Raw genomic sequence first — 13,905 nt, 5'->3', positions numbered from 1 at the left:
ACCTATTTGCTGCTATTTATTGCATATTGCTATTTATTCTAGGGTAGGCAAATATATTAGATTAAGAGTGGCTGCCTGGCAAATGCACGCCTTATAGACTCTACAGCAAGTAGCAAAACATCCAACCATACAAAAAACCGCATCAACAGAGCTCCTATCTGTTTAATTCAGTGACAGTAGTCAAACTGATCTCGTACGGAAGTAAGGAACGCTGGATCAATCGGGAGAGTAATTAGATCGAGGCCTAGCAGACATGCATGTGGCCTCTCGCCGTTGTACTATCCGCTGTGCAGCAGGCTGGCTCATCATGGGTCGCGACGTTTCTATGCACAGCAGCTTCGTAACTCCGTTGATGTCCGTAGTTAAATCGGGATTAATCAGCTATGGTTGCAAAAGAGTTTGGCGTTTACAGCGAGTAAAGAATCACTTTTTTTCTAGTCTACAGCAGATAAAAGTTACATATTCATTTCGGGGGCAGTATTAATCCTTCTCCGCAATAGCAACCAGCCGCTCATCAATCTCATCTAGAGTCAACTTTCGGAACCGGCTCTCGCTGCCATCCTCACTCTTAACAACCACTCCTACCTCAATATCATTCTTTCGGAAATCCACGCTCAAAACACTCGACAGCGCAGTAATCGCGAGCTCGACAACAGCTTCCCAGTTTCCTTCCGCGTGTTCCAGCTTCTTGAGCTTCTTCTCAAGGTAGTTCATTGCTTCTTGTTGCTTAGGTCCCGTTGCAGTAGCCTTGTACGAGACATAGTATCCTGCCGGATCGCATTTGTAAAGTTGCGGACCAAACTCGTCATCAACCGATACAAGTGTAATGGCAACACCCAGAGGACGCATGTACGCACGCTGGGTATATACCTGATTGATATTCGCCAGTCGCTTGGCAAGAACATCGGCTGGCACTTCGTAGCCATACTTGTAGCAGAATTCGGCAGCCTCGGATCGCGCTCTGGTCACTGCTGCGCGAGCATCAGCTGATTGGTAAAGACTGTTAGACCTGCTTATAAGACAAAAATACATAAATGCTTGAATCAAACATACCAATCTGTCCAGTAAGAACGGCACCAATACCAGGAGAGATTGGGAAAATGTAACTGATCGACTCGGGATCAAGGAGTTTGTCCTAAAGCAATCTCATCAGGAAATGTCCCCTTCGAGTCAAAGAGCATAGAAAAATACATACAGGAACTTTCTTCTGTGAAATAACAACAGCACAATCTTTTCCCCGTAGAGCAATCGACGTGATGTTTGCCGCCGTCACTGCCTTGAATGCATATTCTACCAACAACTCGTTAGCTGCGCACATATTCGTCGCGTGACGGCATATGATTGTGCTTACCAACTTGATATAACCGTCCCTCGGGAGAGAAAATCGTAATGTGACGATCGAACCCTGCGCTATCTATAATATATTGTTACTATCGTGATTGGCTTCTCAATCAACTCCAGTATGAACCGCCTGGGATTGTAATTGATCCAGCTCGTAGCGCCAGATTCATTCATTCGTGTACTTACTTGACATTATCTCTTAAATATCGAGTTCTCTAAACAGATTCAAAATTCACTTAAATGAGCAGTATTCGTCAAATGGATGCGCGTAAAAGGAAGATTGTTCGATATGTTTTGCCTGTCATCATGAGAAAGAGATCGCGACAGAACAAACCGCAGTGCACAGCCACATCAGCACAGCCGCCGCGCAATTTCAACGTATGGCTGTGCACATTACTTGGGCGTAAAATTAAAAGCCTTCAGTTATCAGGATAATCATTGACTGATCTTCATTCTCATTCTGGATACCGTTAGGTATAAGATTTATATACGTTTTAATGCCCCCGGATCAGCATCAGAATAACAACAGCAGCAACAACGGCAGCGCCGCCACCAGTACCGCTATACTAGACGACGCGCCAGACTCTGCAATCTCCTACACAGACGCTATAGACTATTGGACAGGCGTTCCAGCTACTGTCGATGGCGTTCTCGGTGGATTTGGAAATACTTCGCTACCACGTACTGATGTGCGGGGATCTTTACAATTCATTCGGTCCGTGAGGCGGAAAGTTCCTGCTTTTGATGAAATTGGAAAAGGTACCGCCTTAAAGCGCGGTTGCGATATCGGTGCCGGGTATGCCTATTCCCCATCGAAATTAGTTTTTTTTCTTTTATGTTTAAATTTATTGGAAACAATTTTTGTCATTCTAACTGAGAATTATATTGTAGAATTGGCCGCGTGACGCGCGATGTGCTCGCACAAGTCTGTGACAAAGTCGATCTTGTCGAGCCAGTCCTTCCCTTTGCCGACCAGATCGAAGTCGAGTTATCCCGAGCAAATGTTCTCGATAAGCTTGGAACTATTTATCGAGTTGGAATGCAAGATTTCTACCCAGAAAAAAAAAGTTACTGGTTCATTTGGTGCCAGTGGTGTGTAGGGCAGCTAAAAGATGAAGATTTAGTGAAGTTTTTGATGCGGTGTGCGGAAGCTGTCGTTGACGGCGGTTTGATCTTCGTCAAGGTATCCCCCAATGCTACATCTAAATCCATTTTCCAGATCAAAAACTAATAATGTGAATAGGAAAACAACACGTCGACAGACGAAGACGAGTTTGACAGTACAGACAGTTCAGTCACAAGATCTGATTCATCCTTTCGTTCATTATTTCATATGGCAGGTCTAGAGCTTTTAGTTACCGAAATCCAACAAGGCTTGCCGGCAGGTCTATATCCTGTCCGAAGTTATGCGTTACGCCCGTTCAATTACAGTTGATATACTTCCCAACATCTGCATCTCCTTTTTATTATGCCATTTCAATGTGGTATACTGTACAATATTATATATTACAATCATTAAAAACTTCTTCAACGCCCATCCAATACAACAAGCAATCCGCCAACTAAATGCAAACTTCCGGTAACCAAAACCTGCACATCTTCGTGGTCCAGTCCTCGAACATACTCTACAGCCTCCTCGATGGTTGGTAACACCGTTGGCTTACTGTGTGGGTCAAGCTTTTGCCAATGCTCAGCGAGTTGCTTTTGCACTACTAAATCGCGTACTTCTTGCTCTGATGTATTCATCGACGTCAACTCTGCTACCAGAAATCGAAGGGTCAGTCGTCGTCTCCGGATCGCAGATCAAAAAAAAAAAAAAAAAGCCAGACATACCAGATTGATAGCCTGCCGAAGACCATGTAATATTTGAGCAGAAAATGACTTCATCGAACGATACCTCGGTACCTAATATAGAATGCAATTTTCCCACAAGCGAAGTCGCATCGCGCGTCTGCTGATTAAATACGAGAATCTTATAGGCTTCTTTCCTGGCCTTCTTGCCGAACCACATCGTGGCTACAGTGACACTTTCATCTGTATGCGCACCATCCAATAGCCATTCTAACTTTTCACCCTCGGTTTTGGTGGCGTCTATTATTTTCTGACAACGGCCGGGCCAGAAAGCAGTTTCAATACCAACGACAAATTCCGGTGTTAATTCAGTTGAAGTGCATGCCGGCACTGGTGGGTGACCTAGAACAGTCAGATGCTCTTGCGCAAGCGCAGTGGCTAATGATGCGTTAATTTGCTGATAATCGGCGTCAATTCCAAGTGTAGTCTGCTCTACCACCGGATGAACGGGGACTTCAGTCAACTCAACCTTTAGACACTGTTAGCGGTCTCCGTCTTATTTTTATTTCGTTTCGCGGCAAGAGTCTAAAGAGGAAAAGAAGGAGCACATTACCTTTTTTTCATCGGCGCGCCCTTGTAGTGCAGCCCAAGCCTCTTGTGGCTGCTGTACGCTAAAAGCTTTTGCTCCGTTCTTCATAATCCCTCCTTTATTCCAAGCGATATCCTGCAAAGTCGTACCTAAAATTTTCGTATGATCGATACCAATACTAGAAATACCAACCGCAGTTGGTTTCTCAATAATATTTGTGGAATCATATTCTCCTCCAATTCCGACTTCATATATAGCTGTGTCGACATTCTCAGACATGAATACATGAAATGACAATAAAGTGAGAAACCTAAAATAAACTGGTTTCATTCCTGGTCCCATTGCATTATATTCATTTTCATCAGACGACGAATTCTCAAGTCTATCCCAAACTTCAAAGAAATATTGAGTAAACAGCTCTTCTGGTAGAGGCTTCCCATTTATTGATATACGCTCACGAACAGTTTTAAGATGCGGCGAGGTATAGAGTCCTATTTTTGAGAATGTAGAAGGAACATACTGAGAAAGAATTGAGTAGGTGAAGGCGCATGTTGAACCTTTGCCTTTTGTACCTGTGACATGTATAATATTCAATTTATTCAAATCAGACGGCTAAATTCTCAATTAGCCTCATTAACTACAGATTGACCAGTAAAAAGAAAAAGAATAAAAGTACCTTATAGCCTGCCCGTCTGGTCCACTCAATCATCTCTGGAATCGCAAGTGTTCGCGACTTTTTTTGAGATTTTCTGAGAAGCTCTAAAGTCGCGAAATTAGTTTGCAGTGAGTTTAGCGCGTCAATTGCATCCTTGTTAAGCCAATAATTAGCATCCATTCCTCTATTTCAAGGTAAAAACAACGATTGCACTTACCGAATATGTTCGCGATTTCGTCGAGTAAAGCCTCGCACCGAAGAGATTGCTGAAGATTGGCATTGCTCGCATATACGGCCAAAAGACCAATTGAGGATTACACAGATACAAATTTAAAAAGACTTAAAAATATGCGACAGCTAACGATAGTCCTGTTCTGCTTCAACTGAGTGTTTCGCAACGAATCATTTTCCAATAGTGAAATCAGAATGCACCGCTTGATTTGAATCATTGTGAGACTGAGCAGCGTTATACGAAGACGAACAGGGCACACGATAAACCCTAAAACCTCCACTTCTGACAAAGGTTACTAATTATATTACTATTCACGGAAATAAAAAAAATTGATTCATATGTTTCCCATTACTATATACATTCATTCATTTGACATACTGGTGACTCCGTGCTAGAAACGTAAAAAAAAGAGCCATAAATTGAAAATAAAAATAGAATATAAACTCAACGCCGTTCTGATGGCGGAGTGAGCACCACACTACTCGAACTAAAAGCCATATTGTGTGCATCCATCATCAATCTGAGCAATGATCCTTGCAATCGGAACTTCTGCTCACTTGTCATAATTGACAATGCTGCTTGGCTGATGTCTTCAAGAGCTTCAATTCGACCAAGGAAATCTGATGCCAAATCTTTGGAGAATATATCCGAGTCCACTCGCTGCTGTTCCGGTGTCCCGTCCTTCGACGGAAAGGCTGCTTTGCTGATTTTTTCTCTGTTTACCAATCCTGTACCGTGAGTTCGTTGACGAATTCGCAATGATTCGTCCCCGAGACGATCTGGAAGGCGTGACCTCGTCGATGAGAAACTCGCTGTCTGAAGAGCTTCCTTCGAGCTCGGTGACAGCCGTTTTGATTTCTTTGTTTTCCTCGACAGGGGAGGTGACTGGAGTCGATGACAAGTTTGACGGAGACTCGGACTCTGCGCGTGATCCCCAAATCGATCTTGAAATATAATCCGAAACCCGCTCGCCGAATCTCGGGGTACAGCTTCTATAATTCAATAAATGTTAGCAAAAGATATCACAACCAGATGGTATAAATGCTGATACCATTTTCTAAAGTAGCAGATGGTATGGAGTACCTCTTTGACGCGGCTGAGCTAGCAACCGGAGACTGTATTTCATCTTCGTCCTCATCGTCATCCGTCTGCACCGTGATATTGCGAGTTCGGTTCTGACGTTTCGGAGTGCTGAATAATGGCAAAATCGGTGAAGACGCGAGCTTGTACAATGAAGACATTGTCTTTGATCGTTTGGGCGAAGTAGATAAGTCTTCAGATACTTTTATTGGTTGTTAGCATGCTATATTCAAGGTATTGGTGAAGGTATATGCACCTGATGAAGAGCCAGATGAGGAGCTGGCTCCAGCAGTTGACTCGCTGTATGAACGCTTTCTAGATGCTTTTGCAAATTGTTAGTTCAGGTTCATAAACTCACCAACTACTGTTGAATACGTACGCGCTCGTCTCGGTTTTCTTCTAGGAATGGATACAACTATAGTATCCAAGATTTCTTGTGTAGACTCCTCTTGTTCATGCTCCTGACTCGGCAGTTTACGCGCTTTAGTCTTCAATCCCTGGACTCTACCTGTCCGTTTTTTAAAACTAGGATCAGGTTCATTGTCCTCTCTCGACCTAGAAGCTAATGGATCCGTAACATACGACCGACCAGCTCTTTTGGGCCTAGTATTTGCCTCTTTCTCGGTCGCTATGTCAGTGTCTGTGGAGGAACTACTGAGCGAAATTTCCCTGCTGTTTCGTTTTGACATCCGCTCCGATGAACGGCGCAGGGTATCGGCTGAAGACAGCTCACTTTGTGAAACGGCGCCAGAGTCGATCAGCGGTTGTTGAGCGACAACTTCCGGATCCAACTTGACTAACTCTGTAGTAATAGATTCTGGATCTGCAGTAGCGACTGGTAGAGTATCGGGAATATCTGTCTCAGTAGATGCGACTGGTTGCGACGAGAGTCTTGAGTCGGAATTCGTGCTGACCTCTTCTTCCTGCACGACACACTCTGCTGTACTGTGCAAAAAATCAGCCGAGGATAACTCCTGCTGCAGGTCAGTTCCAGAGTTGATTTGCGGATGCTGAGGGACTATTTCTTGATCTAGCTTGAGTGACTCTGCAACAACAGATGTTGAATCTACAATAGCAACTGGTGGAGTATTGGCATCATGCATCTCAATAGGAGCGATGGTCTGCGAGCTGATTTTTGAGTCAGTGTCCTGATTGACATCTTCCTGTATGAATGAATCTGTTTCAGTACTGCCAGCTTGTATTGTCTCTTCAACAATCAAGAAAGTATCGGCGAGCGCTGGTTGTGTGTCAGATTCAGCATCGACAGGCCTAGTGCCTTCTGCATCCACACTATCAATGATAATTTGTTCTTGAGACTCTGGGGGGACGTCAAAGGAGACAAGGCAATCATCTCCTGTTGTACTGCACTGATCGGTATTATCAACGTATACCATATCTATCTCCTCTTGATTGGACGCACAAGGGAGTGTGTCTGGAATATAAGCTGGTTCAGAGGTACCGTTCAGTAGCATTTCATAGATCTGTGCTGTTTCAAGAGGTAAATCTCTCTCAAGGGGAGACTGTAGTACAGAAACATCCGAGTTGCTTGACATTGCGCAGTCAGAAACTTCGTCCCCGTCCTCATTAGCTTTCATCTTGACAAAATTCTTTGCATTACGAATACTGGATCGCAATGCCACTGACTCATCACCACGCAGCTTTTGAAGTTTTAGGTCACCAGCTGCTTTCAGAGATATCTCAAGAATAGGTGCCACACGACAATTGAAATATGCCAATGCTAAAGGCTGTATCAATTTAAGCACTTCATCTCCACTCCCCACGCTGTCAAATACGAGACGGCACAGATTGATGTGGAAATTGAAACACTGACTATCAAAATCTTGCAGAGCAGTCAGGAACATAGGATCTGTAAATTTAGAGGAGCAGATTGAGGTATAGTCGCTGATTGCTAAAATAAATTCTTTATGCCGTAGTTGATTAAGAAGAGAAATAGCTGACTGCCAAAGCTCCCCGGAATCATATGATTGACCAGTCATTGACGCCAGACGGAATGCAATCTTTAGTGCAAACAATCTCAATGAGTTGTATCTAGATAAACAAGTCAGAATAGGTTGTCAAATTAATTAGACAAATGATCGTGTACCCATTAATGTCTTGACCATTTGCTGTTATATCTGTCATGTAAGTGATCAACACTGACAAAGTTCCATGAACGTAATTCTGTTTATTTTCATGTACATTTCTTTGAGTTTGAGATAATAAAATCGAAATCACTTTCCCTACATCTTGCTGCTTCCTAGTCATGAAATTAAATATAGCAAAAAAATCAGCATCATTAGCAACGCTATTAAAAAAAGTTAGCAAATAGAAATAAATTAAAAACTTGAGAAAAAGCGATAAACTAACCGGTATCCCGATATGCAGATTGACTCTATTAACGTTTCTGACCACATATCAGGATCACACGCGGGTTTGAGAGCAATGGCCAAATTAGCAGGATTCTTGAGTAGCAATTGCGTCGCATATTTAGCCGCGACTACCCACATGGCCGTGGCGCGATCTATTTGCGACATGAACTCGTTTTTCTCCGGAAGTTGTTCATGACGCCAGGATGAAGATGTCTCGTCAAGCATCTTGAAAAGAGAATTTAGCGCAGATGCACGACTGGCGTTTGATAGATGCTTGAGCGGTACGTCAATCAATTCATCGAGAGCTTGGCAAATGATTTGATTTTGCTCCTCACGTAGAGGTGCGGAGGTAATGAAAAGTTGTAAAAGTTTGCTGAAAGGGGAGTTCAAAGATGATTTTTCTCGAGCTTTGGATGGCGAATCAGCTGTGAAGTTGTCCGAGGTATTGAGAACGAATGACCGCTCTGTGAAATCTAAAGCATCAAAGTTCTCGACAGCAGAAGTAAGAAGAGCAGCAAATACGTCTATGTACATGTCAGCAGGAATTCGATAATTGAGCCACTATAGAATACATACCTGGTTTCATATTGGGCGCCAGGACGTAGCTCTTCAAAAAGTTGCAAATCGATGCGAGACATTCCACTGTCTCAGACGACTTCCTAACTTCTCTATTAGTGACTGATTGCACATGCTTCAAATATGCCAGCCAGCACTGAAACACAGCTTCACATTCGCCTTCAGTGTTGGCGTTTCGAAATGCTAGTAATATGATGTCGAGAACCGAGTCAGCTCGCGACCGTAGCCATTTGGAGTTCATTTTTGGGATATCTTGAAGACTCAGAGAACCAAAGCAGACTTCCCTGTCGGGCTTTGGTTGCGTTTTAGTTGCCGAAAGCAGGCTCTGTAGCAAAAGGATGCCATAAGATGAGACAGATGGATTTCGGAAGCAAATATCTTTTAGGACAGGGATAATTAGATTCATCCACAGAAACTCGTTTTGCCGAACAGAATACTCAATGGGAGTGACAGAAGCGGCAATTGGGCCAGCTCGTAAGATGATGCAGCATATTTTGACAAATGTGCTCACTAATGCCGTTGCAGAGTCATCTCTATTGTCGCTGAAAAATTTGAAAACGGACAAAATGATAGTCATGCGTCTTTTGGAAGTCTCAGAGTGAAACGCAATAACGGGGCAAGTGATCCAAGCATATGCAAGTTTTTGCCAACTCAGAATAGCTTGTGCTCTAATATGTGGCTCACTTGATGAAGTGCATTTCCGGAACACGTCAAGCCATGAGTTTAGGTGTCTCCATTTGTCTAGTCTCTCTTCTCTCTTTCGACCCCAAGAAGATAACAGAACTACCACAGTCTCCCAGAGAAGTATGATATGCTCCTCTTGCTTATTCTTAAATAGAGATTCAAGGTTGCCAAAGCAAGAGTCAAATAGTGTTTTCGTAACTTCAGTGCCATCTGATTTCTGCAGTACCTCTACCGGTTTGTCAAAGGCATCATGAGCAATAAGTGAAAGATCTTTGCTACCCACAAACAACCTCGACGCAGTCTTCAAGGGTAAGATCGCTTTTGAGTGAATAGCTCCAATAGGACTGAAACTTGATCGCAAGCATATTGGTACCCATGCATCTGCGCGCTCAAGCATAATTCTAGAATTAGCCTGGAGAAGCATATCGAGGACAAGATGGCAATGCCCTTCGACGCCTTTCGAGCGACTATATACACGAGTTACAATCGACAAAATCCGCTGAACCAGATCTGGGGTTATAAAGCGGACCGAAAAGCGTTGGCTCCCTAAGAACGCCAAGTGACATACTAGAATGCTCTAACCACGTTTAAGTATTAGAAAATGAAAAAATAATACCAAGATAATACTAATTGACACACCTTTTTAACATTCTCCTGCTCTAGAGTGTTTACACTCAAATCCAGCATCCAAGAAGTTGTCTGTGGATTGATTCCAGAAACCAGCGAGTCAATAGAGGCTAGACTACTAAACAACTTGATCGCCTGGACCATCACTCTTGACTCACATCCTTCCAAACCGTCTGTGGGGTTTTCGATATCACGTCTGATAAAAGATACGAGCGCACCAAGATTATTCTCCAAAGAGCTAGAGTCTGGATAATTCTTAAACCCCCGTATGGCGTTAATCAGCATAAGATAAATGTCCAGCTTGGTCTGCGTATCATTAGCGGCTAAGGCGTCACACATTGTCTGAAGCATTGCCGCGAATGAAGGATAAGCACCAAGGCTAAGCGGAATGTTTGGAGATGTGCTAGAAAGCTGCGCCTCAGGCAATGATGACCTCTTCTTGAGAATTGATTTGTGTTTCACAGTCTTACTGTGATTTGGAGTCTTGGGCGACAAACCTGGTTCCATGCAAATGGGCGACAGCGAAAAGTTAACGCGTTTTGCTTTCAAGGATGGCTTTGGGGGAGAGGATGGAGGATCCTCATTCTCATTTGCCACCCTGCTCTTCATAATAGGCGAAGACGACACATCATGATCGGAGAGAGCTTGTTCTGGTGTCAGGCGTGAATTCTCGCGCATTGGAGTGCTGGAGAGCATTGTGAATGGCGGAGAGCAGCCGGAGCCTGAAATTATAAAAGCGCGCACTTAACGAGATCGTCGTCAGAGAAATGTCTAATGCCTAACAATAATAGAGATTAAGTATGTAGAATAAAGGAAAGCGAGCTGTCGAGTAAGGAGGAAAAACTCATTTGAAAGTAAGCGAGTAGGGCAGCGGGTGGTTTGCGTGGTGGAACAAAGTTCTAATATACGCGCCTGACGCGTTCAAACTGTACTAGCGCGACAGCGACGTGTCGCGCCCGCGTCAATAAATTAAATATTATGACACAAACCCCAACATGTGTTAGCGGTACATGTCTTACATCGCTTTCATACATCGCTGACTTTCGATTATACTCTATTGTCATGCACAATAGGCCCCAAACTAATCCAAGGCAAAAACCGGCTGGTGTCTGTCATGCTACAGTTGAGATAGCAGAGTTTTCTGCTTATATCTAGTTGACTCTTTTTATTACCGAAATTATTCAATTAAATTGATCCGTGAAGCGACCACTCTTAACCATGTCAGTGATCCGCTACAATCAAAACCAGAGCGTTGTATTGTATGATCCCGCCATCCCTCCTAGTTTCAACGCACTATTCATTAACCACTTGTTGTGATTCATAGACGCGATCCAGTTCGTGGTGCGATTGTAGTTTATGATGCCGACTCACGACAGCTGAAGCTCCATCGTGATCTATCGCTTAACACATCTTTGGCGTCTTCATCGCAACTTCACGGCTTGGCTGAAAGCAATAACGAAATATGCTCGTACTGTGGACGCGGTGGAACTCCGCCAATCTCTGGGACTGCCCCGTATGCTTCATCGAATGGCCCGAATAGAAGATATCAACAGCCTCTCCCTACCGGCCCAGAGAATTTCAGACAGTCGGATGATCCAAGCAATTCTACTGGCCGGCGACGCACTTTTGTGGATGCAAACTACTTCAGACTGCTTCGTGATGCCAGCGTTAGTGCTACTCCATCTGTATCGCGCCAGAACTCTCCACTGCCACAATCGAGCAGAATAGGCATCTCATCTTCGGCCTACAGCGAAGGCTATTTTGAGAGGTTTTTTGTCACTGAACGAGAGCTTGGACGCGGGGGTAGAGGTGCAGTATATTTGGTTGAGCACGTTTTAGATGGTGTCTCGCTCGGTCAGTTTGCTTGCAAAAAGATTCCGGTAGGAGATGACCACAAATGGCTTGAGCGAGTCCTGCGAGAAGTCGATTTACTACGCCTGACACACGCAAACTTGGTTAATTACAATCATGTATGGCTAGAAAATGCACAGCTTACAGAATTTGGGCCACGAGTACCTTGTATATTTATTTTGCAAGAATACTGCGATGGCGGTACGCTCGAGGAATATGTTCAGTTACGCTCAGGTCTGTCTACCAAAGAGCCAGATGTTGAGGAGCTCAAGAAAAGAGCAAGGATGAAATTGAGAGGAAAGGCGCGACAACAGCTCATTCCGAGAGACTTTTTATCTCTGGAGGAAATTGGGTCTTTCTTTATTGATATCACTGCAGGGCTAAATCATATGCATCAACATGGTTTCGTTCATCGCGATCTCAAGCCATCAAATTGCCTGCTCAATCTTGGTCCTGGTCTGCCCAGTGTACTCGTAAGTGACTTTGGAGAAGGGCAGCGAGAAGGAGCAATGCGAGAGGCTACTGGCGCGACTGGTACCGTTGGGTTCTGTGCTCCGGAGACTTTGACTCGAGACCCTACAACTGGAGAGCTGCCTCAGTTTTCTTCGAAGACTGACATGTTCTCTCTTGGAATGATCCTCTACTTTTTGTGTTTTGCTCAGCTGCCGTATCAACACAAATTTGACTCAGAGTTTGATGGTTTACGAATAGAAGTTACACAATGGGCAGGCTTTGATAAATCCAAAGTCGCCCATATCCGCAATGATTTACCTCCCGAAATTTACGATCTTCTCTCACGATTACTGTCTCCTGACCCAGAACTGCGCCCGTCCGCAGATAGCCTGTTGGATCTGATAGGTGTTAATCTTGAAAGGGGCAGAAGAAGATCATCAGGCGTAGCCTCGACATCTATTCCTTCTGTCCCGATCTCGACGACCCGCACCTCATCAGCTTTAGATACGCAACCGGGCGGCGTTTTCTCTCTTTGGAGGTCGCAAATATCATCCTCTCATGATCGCCAAGATGGCATAGCGCGTTTGCCTTTATTGCAAGAGTCCTTTTCTCAAAGTTTAGATAATAGTATAAGTTCCCCAGAGGTTTCGGGCTACGAGGATATTAGTCCATCAGCGACAATAGCAGCGCTGGACAATATCCCTCAACTAACAGATCGTGCAGATAATACTCTGATGTCTAGAGATTTAACATTAGTGAAGCAAGAGCCTATTGCCCGGTCCGGCGTTCAACACGGACGACGAAGCTCAACTGGAAATCCTCAAACGCTTTTCTGGCTCTGGATCTTGTCTTATGTTGCAGTTGGTTTGCTGGCGTCTTGCTTGACTTACTACTTATCGAAACCGAATTTTGACGACTTTATGCTCGAGCAGCGTTAAAGCCTGCTTGATCTTGATGGTACAGCAATCATTTTAACTATATGAAGCTGTCTCAAGACATTCAAATTTAATCACCGTTTATGAACAAAAAATCCCATTGCACTCCTAATAAAAATATACTAAAATGAACTGAAAAATATCAAACTGCACCTTTACTTTCGCAAAACATTACGGCAAATATGCCTGAACCTCCTCCGTAGCTCACAACACATAAATCAAGAAAAAGAAGCTTTCAAAGCTCTATCTCTATATAGTATATATCAAGAGAGCATTGAATAACAATAGTAGAAGAACAAGAAAAAAAAAGTGGGCTAATGGCAAATTCTATCCATATTGGACGATTAAGATAACAATAGACAGCGAAAGAAACACAGAGAGATACAACACTTAAGAGATAAAAATTACTAAATGAGGAAAGCAAAAACAAAAAAACACCACAGCCATGGAAACAATCATTGATTATTGGGAAAGACTGCAAACCTCTGCTCATCGGCTTGCTAAAAGATGCATTTCAAGAAAGAAATGTCTTTCACTATCTCAAATAAATCAACGAACATTCATCGTATATTACGCAACTTTCATTCTGCAACTATCACTTCTGATACAATCCGCCCACTTGATCACACTGTCCTCGATATAAATGCTCATGAGTTAATAGGAAAAGCAATTTTTTTGTGACTACATCGACCTTCACATCTTGTCCTGAGTCTCATATACAA

General features: G+C 43.5%; 5 protein-coding genes across 5 annotated transcripts; 2 read left to right on the top strand and 3 right to left on the bottom strand.

The window, feature by feature from the left end:
• Positions 1-314: 314 nt before the first annotated feature.
• On the bottom strand, positions 315-1,633 carry V2V93DRAFT_370760 (nucleophile aminohydrolase). The gene is made up of 5 exons (XM_066910353.1): positions 1,528-1,633; positions 1,352-1,414; positions 1,196-1,290; positions 1,054-1,135; positions 315-986 (listed from the first exon to the last, which is right to left on the bottom strand). Exons 1-5 carry the CDS (start codon positions 1,532-1,534, stop codon positions 481-483), a joined length of 753 nt encoding a protein of 250 aa, XP_066765310.1. The 5' UTR covers positions 1,535-1,633; the 3' UTR covers positions 315-480.
• A 140-nt stretch (positions 1,634-1,773) lies between these two features.
• On the top strand, positions 1,774-2,902 carry V2V93DRAFT_370758 (uncharacterized protein). The gene is made up of 3 exons (XM_066910352.1): positions 1,774-2,137; positions 2,233-2,524; positions 2,585-2,902. Exons 1-3 carry the CDS (start codon positions 1,839-1,841, stop codon positions 2,774-2,776), a joined length of 783 nt encoding a protein of 260 aa, XP_066765309.1. The 5' UTR covers positions 1,774-1,838; the 3' UTR covers positions 2,777-2,902.
• Positions 2,783-4,918, bottom strand: V2V93DRAFT_370757 (Mur ligase). The gene is made up of 5 exons (XM_066910351.1): positions 4,594-4,918; positions 4,398-4,529; positions 3,746-4,333; positions 3,175-3,661; positions 2,783-3,098 (listed from the first exon to the last, which is right to left on the bottom strand). Exons 1-5 carry the CDS (start codon positions 4,663-4,665, stop codon positions 2,869-2,871), a joined length of 1,509 nt encoding a protein of 502 aa, XP_066765308.1. The 5' UTR covers positions 4,666-4,918; the 3' UTR covers positions 2,783-2,868.
• Positions 4,919-10,794, bottom strand: V2V93DRAFT_370753 (Rap1-interacting factor 1 N terminal-domain-containing protein). The gene is made up of 8 exons (XM_066910350.1): positions 9,957-10,794; positions 8,634-9,894; positions 8,056-8,581; positions 7,793-7,993; positions 6,068-7,737; positions 5,945-6,010; positions 5,692-5,890; positions 4,919-5,600 (listed from the first exon to the last, which is right to left on the bottom strand). Exons 1-8 carry the CDS (start codon positions 10,638-10,640, stop codon positions 5,210-5,212), a joined length of 4,998 nt encoding a protein of 1,665 aa, XP_066765307.1. The 5' UTR covers positions 10,641-10,794; the 3' UTR covers positions 4,919-5,209.
• Positions 10,795-11,005: 211 nt separating this feature from the next.
• V2V93DRAFT_370750 (kinase-like domain-containing protein) lies at positions 11,006-13,342 on the top strand. The gene is made up of 2 exons (XM_066910349.1): positions 11,006-11,203; positions 11,269-13,342. The coding sequence occupies exons 1-2, from the start codon at positions 11,163-11,165 to the stop codon at positions 13,184-13,186; spliced, it is 1,959 nt and encodes a 652-aa protein (XP_066765306.1). The 5' UTR covers positions 11,006-11,162; the 3' UTR covers positions 13,187-13,342.
• Positions 13,343-13,905: the final 563 nt, after the last annotated feature.

The sequence above is a fragment of the Kockiozyma suomiensis genome, assembly GCF_038497685.1.
Source record: "Kockiozyma suomiensis strain NRRL Y-17356 unplaced genomic scaffold V2V93scaffold_8, whole genome shotgun sequence".
NCBI lineage: Eukaryota > Fungi > Ascomycota > Lipomycetes > Lipomycetales > Lipomycetaceae > Kockiozyma > Kockiozyma suomiensis.
Note: the sequence above shows the minus strand (reverse complement) of the source record. Positions and strands in the feature narration are given on the sequence as shown.

Coding starts and splice junctions, on each gene's coding strand:
- V2V93DRAFT_370760 (XM_066910353.1), bottom strand. Junction 1,136..1,195: donor TTTCACAGAAGAAAGTTCCT/GTATGTATTTTT, acceptor AGATTGCTTTAG/GACAAACTCCTTGATCCCGA. Junction 987..1,053: donor CGTTCTTACTGGACAGATTG/GTATGTTTGATT, acceptor TTTACCAATCAG/CTGATGCTCGCGCAGCAGTG.
- V2V93DRAFT_370758 (XM_066910352.1), top strand. CDS start 1,839: ATGCCCCCGGATCAGCATCAGAATAACAACAGCAGCAACAACGGCAGC. Junction 2,138..2,232: donor GGTTGCGATATCGGTGCCGG/GTATGCCTATTC, acceptor ATTATATTGTAG/AATTGGCCGCGTGACGCGCG. Junction 2,525..2,584: donor GCGGTTTGATCTTCGTCAAG/GTATCCCCCAAT, acceptor TAATGTGAATAG/GAAAACAACACGTCGACAGA.
- V2V93DRAFT_370757 (XM_066910351.1), bottom strand. CDS start 4,665: ATGCGAGCAATGCCAATCTTCAGCAATCTCTTCGGTGCGAGGCTTTAC. Junction 4,334..4,397: donor CCAGACGGGCAGGCTATAAG/GTACTTTTATTC, acceptor TTGAGAATTTAG/CCGTCTGATTTGAATAAATT. Junction 3,662..3,745: donor GGCGCGCCGATGAAAAAAAG/GTAATGTGCTCC, acceptor CAGTGTCTAAAG/GTTGAGTTGACTGAAGTCCC.
- V2V93DRAFT_370753 (XM_066910350.1), bottom strand. CDS start 10,640: ATGCTCTCCAGCACTCCAATGCGCGAGAATTCACGCCTGACACCAGAA. Junction 7,738..7,792: donor AATGGTCAAGACATTAATGG/GTACACGATCAT, acceptor TTGTTTATCTAG/ATACAACTCATTGAGATTGT. Junction 5,891..5,944: donor CTCATCTGGCTCTTCATCAG/GTGCATATACCT, acceptor AACCAATAAAAG/TATCTGAAGACTTATCTACT.
- V2V93DRAFT_370750 (XM_066910349.1), top strand. CDS start 11,163: ATGTCAGTGATCCGCTACAATCAAAACCAGAGCGTTGTATT. Junction 11,204..11,268: donor CAAAACCAGAGCGTTGTATT/GTATGATCCCGC, acceptor TGTGATTCATAG/ACGCGATCCAGTTCGTGGTG.